Source organism: Pristiophorus japonicus, chromosome 14 (assembly GCF_044704955.1).
Source record: "Pristiophorus japonicus isolate sPriJap1 chromosome 14, sPriJap1.hap1, whole genome shotgun sequence".
Taxonomy (NCBI): domain Eukaryota; kingdom Metazoa; phylum Chordata; class Chondrichthyes; family Pristiophoridae; genus Pristiophorus; species Pristiophorus japonicus.
Window position 1 is genome coordinate 7,682,031 of NC_091990.1, and position 8,462 is coordinate 7,690,492.

The 8,462-nt window shown below is 47.7% G+C and overlaps 1 protein-coding gene and 3 non-coding genes across 5 annotated transcripts; all 4 read left to right on the forward strand.

Moving 5' to 3' along the window:
• Positions 1–65: 65 nt before the first annotated feature.
• Positions 66–7,982, forward strand: rpl13a (ribosomal protein L13a). Of its 2 annotated transcripts, XM_070898812.1 has the most exons (8): positions 66–130; positions 797–869; positions 1,082–1,147; positions 1,587–1,688; positions 5,550–5,635; positions 5,815–5,874; positions 7,222–7,344; positions 7,792–7,982. In XM_070898812.1, exons 1-8 carry the CDS (start codon positions 110–112, stop codon positions 7,876–7,878), a joined length of 618 nt encoding a protein of 205 aa, XP_070754913.1. In that variant the 5' UTR covers positions 66–109; the 3' UTR covers positions 7,879–7,982. The 2 variants fall into 2 exon arrangements, with proteins under 2 accessions (XP_070754913.1, XP_070754914.1); XM_070898813.1 differs by lacking the exon at positions 797–869 and having other exon boundaries at positions 112–130.
• Positions 899–970, forward strand: LOC139280429 (small nucleolar RNA Z195/SNORD33/SNORD32 family). Its single transcript, XR_011596683.1, has one exon. It is a non-coding gene; the product is annotated as a small nucleolar RNA Z195/SNORD33/SNORD32 family (small nucleolar RNA).
• LOC139280428 (small nucleolar RNA Z195/SNORD33/SNORD32 family) lies at positions 1,262–1,337 on the forward strand. The gene has a single exon (XR_011596682.1). It is a non-coding gene; the product is annotated as a small nucleolar RNA Z195/SNORD33/SNORD32 family (small nucleolar RNA).
• LOC139280431 (small nucleolar RNA SNORD34) lies at positions 5,676–5,750 on the forward strand. The gene has a single exon (XR_011596684.1). It is a non-coding gene; the product is annotated as a small nucleolar RNA SNORD34 (small nucleolar RNA).
• Positions 7,983–8,462: the final 480 nt, after the last annotated feature.

Consider the following 8,462-nt stretch of genomic DNA (forward strand, 5'->3'; position numbering starts at 1 on the left):
CTTGTCAATCACCCACAGTGACGTCACGGGGCGGGGCCCGGCGCTCCGCGGAGCCTCGGAGCCCTGCTTTTTAGGCTGGGAAACCCCGCGCCTCTTCCTTTCGGGCGCCATGGCGGACGGCTTCAACAAGGTGGCGGGGCGCGCTGTCCGTCCCCCTCCTCCCTCACCCCCGGGTTGTCCCCGTACTCCCGATCCCCAAACACCGCGCTGTTCCCCCACCCCCCCTCCCCGGGCCGTCCCTTCATCGTCGGGCCCCGGGCTCTACCCGCCCCCGGGCCCCGGATCTCCTCTCTACTCCCACTCCCGGGCCCTGCCTCATCCCTCACCCCGGGCCCCACATCCCACACCGCGCTCTCCCCGTGCTCCCAGCGCCCCAAACACCGCACTCTCCCTACTCCCAGGGCCCAGAGTCCCCGGCCTCTCCGTCACACCCAGGCCCCAAACCTCGCGCGCTCTCTCCCGACTCTATCACCACGGGCCCGCTCCCCCCTCACACCCCCCCCCCCCCCGCCCCACCTCCTCTCACAGCGCATCCCAGGCCCCGAGTCCCCGGTCTCCACGCGGTGCCACTCCTCGTGTCCCCAGGCCGCGGGCCCCGATCCCATGAGGTGACGGCGCCGGGTTGATTCGATCGACACGCCGGGTGGGGTGGGGGATGGGGGGAAAGGCCGGCGGGGCGAGAGCTGGCGCCGGGCCGCTGCCTGAGGGGCCCGGTGTAAGTCCTCGCGGCGCGCGGCCCGGGCCGGGCCTCCGGCTTGCGCGCTGTGTGTAACCGCTGTCGCTTGGTGTCCCGCAGGTGCTGCTCCTGGATGGCCGCGGACACCTCCTGGGCCGCCTGGCCGCCATCGTGGCCAAACAGATCCTGCTGGGTGAGTGAGTGAGTGAATGGCGGCGGCGCGGTGCCGGTGATGAACCAGTGGATTTTGAAGGGTTACTGACGATACTCACATGCACTACCATCTGAGGCACCATCTCCCCATAGTCCGGGCCCAGGGACACAGCCCCTGAGGGGGACACTGTGGGCTTTACCTTGCTTCATGTCCGTCACTGACCCAACTCTCTCTCTCTCTCTCTCCCCAAGGCCATAAGGTGGTGGTGGTCAGGTGCGAAGGTATCAACATCTCGGGCAACTTTTACCGGAACAAGCGTAAGTTTCTCCCCCACCCAGAACGGCGGGGTTTTGTCTGTAAAAACCTGTTGACTGGATCAGATGTATTAAGTTCAGATTGCTTCACGTTACTTGCAGCTGCAGCTGAATGCCTCTGTCCGTGATGAATGATTGTGATCGAGTTTTCTGGACAATGAGAAGATTCACATGCACTACCATCTGAGACGCATGGTCGGCATCAGCTTGCTTTGATTCACATTTCCAGCCTCATCTGTTGGTAGCAGTCCACTTAAATCAAAAGCTCCAGACTGAATGTTTATGGAGATTTATACTTGTACATTTTCCCTAAAATATTTAATTTTGTTGATCCAAAGATATTGCATTGAGAGTATTCAACGTTAGATTTCAGTGTGACATGAAGTCAAATGGTGTTGGATTTATTCTGTACGGGTATTCAATTACCTTTCTTTTTCTATAGTTAAGTACCTTTCGTTCTTGCGCAAGAGGATGAATACTAACCCTTCTCGTGGCCCCTATCACTTCAGAGCACCAAGCCGAATCTTCTGGAGGACTGTAAGAGGTAATTTTTTTCTGAAGTTCATAGTTAGAGACATGTATTAATGTCTACACTGCAGTTATCTATGCTTCAAAGATTTGTACATAAGTGCCCCCATGTCTCTGTTGCACTCCCTTTTAAATTACACTGTTTAGAAATAATCATGGGCAGTCCCTTGAATTGAGGATGACTTGCTTCCATGTTGGAAAGTTCACGGGTGTTTCAATGAAAGACCTAAAATTCCAGGTCCCAAACTAAATTTTGAAAAGAACACACGCCTCTCCTGGGCCCCGTTCACGTCCCTCTACAATCTCTTGCTGCTCCTTTGCCCCGACCGTGCCGCTCCTGCAATAGCTGCTCGCGCTCCGATCACCGACCTGGACCGTGATGACGTCCCTTTTCACTGCCGCTGCTCCCTGGAGTCGTATGCCTCCACGCTGCTCCTTCCGCTCCCCGGCCTGCTCTGGTGGTGCTCGCAGGCCGGGGGCTGTGCAGACTGCTGGGCTCGGCCTCCACACTTGCTCCTTCAGCTCGGATGGAGCAGCGCAGAGGCATACCACTCCAGGGAGCAGCACATGCTGGAGCAGGAGCTCCGATGGTGCTCGCAGGCCGGGGAGCAGAAGGAGCAGCGTGGAGGCCTAGCCCAGCCTGCTCTGATGATGTTCGCAGGCCGGCGGCCGCGCAGATTGTTTGTTTAGTATTTAGTACCAATCGTAGAAATTTACAGCACAGAAGGAGGCCATTTCAGCCCATCGTGTCTGCGTTGGCCAATATAGCTATCCAGCCTAATCTCACTTCCAAAATCTTGGTCCCTAGGTTATGGCACCAAGTGCATATCCAAGTACTTTTTAAATGTGAGGCTTTCTGTCTTTACCACTCTTTCAGGAAGTGAGTTCCAGACCCCCACTATCCTCTGGGTGAAGAAATTCCCCCTCAAATCCCCTCATCCTCCTACCAATTAATTTAAATTTATGTCCCTGGTTGTTGATCCCTCTGCTAAGCGAACTAGGTCATTCCTAGCCACTATCAAGGCTCCTCATAATTTTATACACCACAATAAGGTTTCCCATCAGCTTCTGTTCCAAAGAAAACAGACCTAGCCTATCCAATCTTTCCTCGTAGCTAAAATTCTCTCTAGTGCAATCACATCTTTCCTGTAATGTGGTGACCACAACTGCACGCAGTACTCCAGCTGTGGCCTAACTAGTGTTGTATACTGTTCAAGCATAACCTGCCTGCTCTTGTATTCTATGCCTTGACTAATAATGGCAAATATTCCATATGCCTTCTTAACCATCTTGTCTGCCTGGTCTGCTACGTTCAGAGATCTGTGGACATGCACTCCCAGGTCCCTCTGTTCCTCCACACTTCTCGGTGTTCTTCTTCATATGGTCTCAGGTCATTCTTCCTACCAAAATGGCAGATTAAATTCAATGCAGAGAAGTGAGATGATGCATTTTGGTAGGTAGAATGATCTCGTATTGCGTCGAATTTCATCTACCATTCCACCTGTCTGTCTGTCTGTCTGTCTGTCTGTCTGTCTTGAAGTCTATTACTGTCTTCCTCACTAATGCACTTTCAGCTTTCATGTTGTCTGCACATTATTTAATTGTGCCCTGTACCCCCATGTCTACATCATTAATGTATATCAAAAATAGCAGTGTTCCTAGCTTGGAATGCCACTGTATACCTCCCTCCAGTCCAAAAATTCACACTGCTGTTTTCTATCTTTGTCAATTTGGCACCCATGCTGCTACTGCCAATTTTACCCCATGGGCCTCTATACTGGTTAGCAAAATCATGTGGTACATAATCAAATGCCTTTTGCAAGTCCACATATACCTCAACTGTACTGCCCTCATCCACCCTCTGTTACCTCATCAAAAAAACTTAGTCAAACATGATCTGCCCGTGTATATAAATGATGGTCACACATGATCTGCCCGTGTATATAAATGATGGTCACACACGATCTGCCCGTGTATATAAATGCATGTCTTTCTAAATAATGTGATACATCAACAGCAGCTTGCATTTATATTGCGCCGTTGAAACATCCCAAAGCCCTTCACAGGAGCATTATCAAACACAATTTGACAACAAGTACAAGGAACTATTAGGATGGGTGAAAGAGCTAGGTTTTAATGAGTGTGTTTAAGGAGGATCGGACAGAGGCGGAGAGGTTTAGGGAGGCAATTCCAGAGTTTGGGGCTGAGGCACAACAGCCAATGGTGGGGTGATGGAAATCGGAGATGCGCAAGAATCCAGCATTAGAAGAGTGCAGAGATCGTTCAGTGTTGTACGGCTGGAGGAGGTTACAGGGCTTGGGAGGGGTGAGGCTATGGATTGATTGAAAAAAATCTATGCTCCCAGGTGCTGGGTGAATGGGACTCTTGAGTTAGGACATGGGCAGTAGTGTTTTAGATGAGCTCAAGTTTATGGAAGGCTGGATTGGAGAACATTGGAATAGTTGAGTCTGGAGGTAACAAAGGCATGGATGAGCTGAGGCAGGGGTGGAGATGTTGCAACTCTGTGAATAACAACTCTTTTTTTTTTATATGAAGTAAAAGATCCCAAGGCACTTCACAGGAATATTGAGACAAAAAAATTGACACCACCACATAAGGAGGAATTGGGGCAGGTGACCAAAAGCTTGGTTTTAAGGAGCATCTTAAAGGAGGAAAGAGATGGAAAGGTTTAGGGAGGGAATTCTAGAGCTTGGGGTCCAGGCAACAGAAGGCACAGCTGCCAATGGTTGAGCGATTATAATCGGCGATACTCGAGGGCAGATATCTTGCGGTGGGGGTTGTGGGGCTGAAGGAGATTACAGATAGGGAGGGGGTGAGGCCATGGAGGGATTTGAAAACTAGGCTGAGAAGTTTGAAATTGAGATGTTGTTTAACTGGGAGGCAGTGAAGATCGGTGAGCCTAGGAGGGATGGGTGAGCAGGACTTTGTGTCCGTTGGGACATGGGGCAGCTGAGTTTTGGATTACTTCAGGTTTACTTGGGGTAGAATGTGGGAGGCCAGCCAGGAGTACGTGGAACAGTCAAGTCTAGAGGTAACAAAGGCGTGGATGAGTTGAGGCAAGGGCGGAGATGGGCAATGTTACGGAGGTGGAACAAGGCAATCTTAGTTATGCTATGGATATGTGGTCAAAAGCTTGTTCCGGGGTCAAATATGACACTAAAGTTGCGAACAGTCTGGTTCAGCCTCAGCCAGAAGTTGGGGAGAGAGATGGAGCCGGTGACAAGGGAACGGAGTTTGTAGCGGGGAACGAAAACAATGGCTTTGGTCTTCCCAATATTCAATTGGAGAAAGTTTCTGCTCATCCAGGACTGGATGTTGGACAAGCAGCCTGACAATTTAGAGGCTGCAGGGGTTGAGAGAAGTGGTGGTGAGGTAGAGCTGGGTGTTGTCAGCGTCCATGTGGAAACTGACGCTGTGTTTCTGGATGATGTCGCCAAGGGGGCCCAAGGATAGATCCTTGGGGGACTGGTACCCGAGGCAATAATGCGGGAACTCTCGTTAGTTGTCAACCACCTTCTGGAGAACTCCGTTGGTGCTTTCCGGCACTGGCCTTAAAAGCCGGAGACATGAGTTACTTGCATGTAGTATGGTGGAATGGGACTCGACTTAATGGAGTTGTCAGTGTTCAGAACATTGCAGACTTACTGTTTTTGACCTGGTTAATTTCAGTTATATATACACAGTTGTAATTATTGCTGGATGTCCTAATTGATGTGCAACGGCTGTGCTGTATGATCACACTCGAGCACCGATCACATTTCCTGGCGTGTGGACACTGGTAGAACAGTTGACTATTTTGCATGAATATGTTGTTTGGAAAATAAATACAATTTTGTTGTACTATGGTTACTTTAAGGTATGTTGCCACACAAGACAAAGCGAGGTCAAGCTGCCTTGGACAGACTGAAGGTCTTTGATGGGATCCCTCCTCCATATGACAAGGTGCACAACATACACAGACTCTGAATAATTCAGCTCCATGTTCTGTCACTGATGAATTCTTATACCTACATTGTTTGATCTGTTAAATGAGAACAAACTTAATACTGAGATAGATCAAGTTCTCTTCAAATTATTTATTCTGTTTGCTCTGTTTTAATCAATGTAATTTGCATTTACAGAGGAAACGCATGGTTGTGCCAGCAGCCCTGAAGATTGTACGTTTGAAGCCAACTCGAAAGGTAATACTGAGCATTGCAATTTTTTTCCCCTTGAATCCACAGCCTCTGGGTTTATTCAGTATGTGGCTAAGCCAAGGTTCCAGGTTTGACCCCTGGTCTGCTGAGTTAGTTGATCCTGGGGCCCAGCAGCAGGGAGCCAGACTTGGTCTCTGGGTTAGGGGACGGAATAGGATGGATGCTAACCAGTGACCCTTGCCGGAAATGTGCGTGACAGCCCTGGTGCTTCCAACAATCATCGTGCTGCTGATGGTTACTTAGGTGGAGGGTAACCTATATCTACAGAGATCAGGCCCAGCAAGGAATCCATGCTTCTGGGAGGGGAGACAAAAGTTCCATTCCCCTTTTAAGAGGAAAGTCGTTTTGTTGTGTTTTTAGGTATTGGGTATGCTTGAAATCTTTTTTTGCTCAATGATGCAGGCAACCTGTTTCCCACCAAGAACAAGCCATTGCCCATGTAACCACCTGTGTAGCATGTAGGAAACAGGTTCTGCCATTTACTGGTTCACAGTGGTAAATACAGCCATTTAATAGAACCTCTGGATTTTCTGTAACACTAGAATGTATTCTGTAGTTCAAATAGCAATCTGCTTTTTCGGAGACTCATTGGGTTTATCTGCCTTGTTCTTGTTCATTCTTGGTATGGGCAAGACTGACTATTACTCATCCCTAATTAACCTGATATGGTGGTGGACCATCTTCTTGAGTGGCTGCTTGCAGATATCATCCTATTTGTTGAAATTGGCCAGATGGGAGTGTTGGAGATTTGTTGGACTAATGATTATATTAAATCTGGTTTTCACTATAATGAGTTGCTTATGACATTGAAGCTTGTTTATGTAATGAGTTCCAAACAGTTTGTCATTGTCCCATTGATTGAATAAAATCTTTTTGAAAGATTATAAAATAATTAGCATTACTTGCACATTGGGATTTGGATCCCTAGGAACTTCTGTTTGTGCTCCTTGAGTTGGTATTGGGTCATTGTCAGGCCTGACCGTCATAAGGCTGATGTCATAGAATCAGAGAAGTTTACAGCACGGAAGGTCGTCATTTTGGCCCCTCGTGTCTGTGCCGGCCAACAGGAGGCTATCCAGCCTAATCCCACTTTCCAGCTCTCGGTCCTTAACCCTGATGTGTAGCATTGACCTGTTGTTCCACCCTCGAACCAAGAGTACTAAAACCAATTGTTGTGCCTTAGCGCTGTTTTGACGGAGGCCAGGGATCAAACTTGGGGGCTCATTTATTTGCTGAGCCGTCGGGAAAGCAGTTTAAAAATAGGAAATACAATGTTACCCTGTCCAAAAGCTGAATCACGAGCTTGACTCTGGACTAATTGTTCCCCTGCAGTTTGCTCTTCTGGGTCGCCTTGCTCATGAGGTTGGCTGGAAATACCAGGCCGTTACGGCCACTCTCGAAGAGAAGCGTAAAGAAAAGGCCAAGATTCACTATGAGAAAAAGAAGAAAGTTTTGGTAAGTAGTGCCGTTCTTCAGATTACTGCAATTTTATCCATTTTGTTTGAAGTGTCTGGTGCCGAGCACTGTTCCCTGGGAGAACCACAACCAGCTGGCTAGGATCCCTCCTGCTTGCCTGAGCTGAGATTGAGGATTCTTTGCTATTCTTGATAATGATTGACTGGTGCCCAATGTGTGTGGGCCCATAACTTGCTCTAGAGTGATGGCTACTGTTTGGGCCTTTATGCTGCTGTGTTCACAAGGAAACCCATGGAAAGGTGAAGGTTATGTTTTAAACTTTTTTGTCCTGCAAATAAAGTGGATTTTAAATTGGTTCCATCGTTGCAGTTTTCTTTGTAATAATTGTGTATCTGTACTTGGAATAAAGCAAAAGTTAAAATGGGGCTTGTCTGATAAAACAGGAATTTATATTTTATCAATGATTTTCATAAATTCTGTTCACAGAAACTGAAGAAAATTGCCGAGAAGAATGTTGAAAGCAAAATAGCCAAGTACACGGCTGTGCTAAAACAATATGGCGTTCTTGTTTAATATATTCAGTTAGAGGCAGTGACAATAAAAACTGTAGAAAATGTTGATTTCCATGTGGCTTTGATTCTTTGATCTTTTCCCAATTAAAGCTTGTTTTGTCGCCATGCAGGAATTCTCTATTTACTCAACTACCTGTACTTAAGTTAATACCCTGATGCTTTAAGAAAAACCTGTCCTGTGGCTAGGGTAAAGGGACAATCTGCAATGCACCCATCTTTTGCCAGGACTGGAAAACAATGTTTGAGCTCAGCACCAAATTACCTTGATAAACATCTTTATTTTTCCCACTTTGTTTCTAACCTTTGTTGTGCTGTGTGTATAATCGCACGGTGCTTTCATGGGGTGAAAACGAAACCTCCATGTAAGTGAGTTATCAGTTGTCATTCTCAGTATATTCTGGGTTTTGCAGTTCCCCAAGATTACTGAAATTGCAACACTCAAAATATGGCAAATAGGACCCCGAACCTGTTAAAGAATGGGAGTAGAAATATAGTTCCAGTCCCTGGGAGGACAAGAACTGTTCAGAGGAAACTACTTGAAAGTGTTTCTAACATACATGGGCTATCATGGATCTTCTTTCAGAA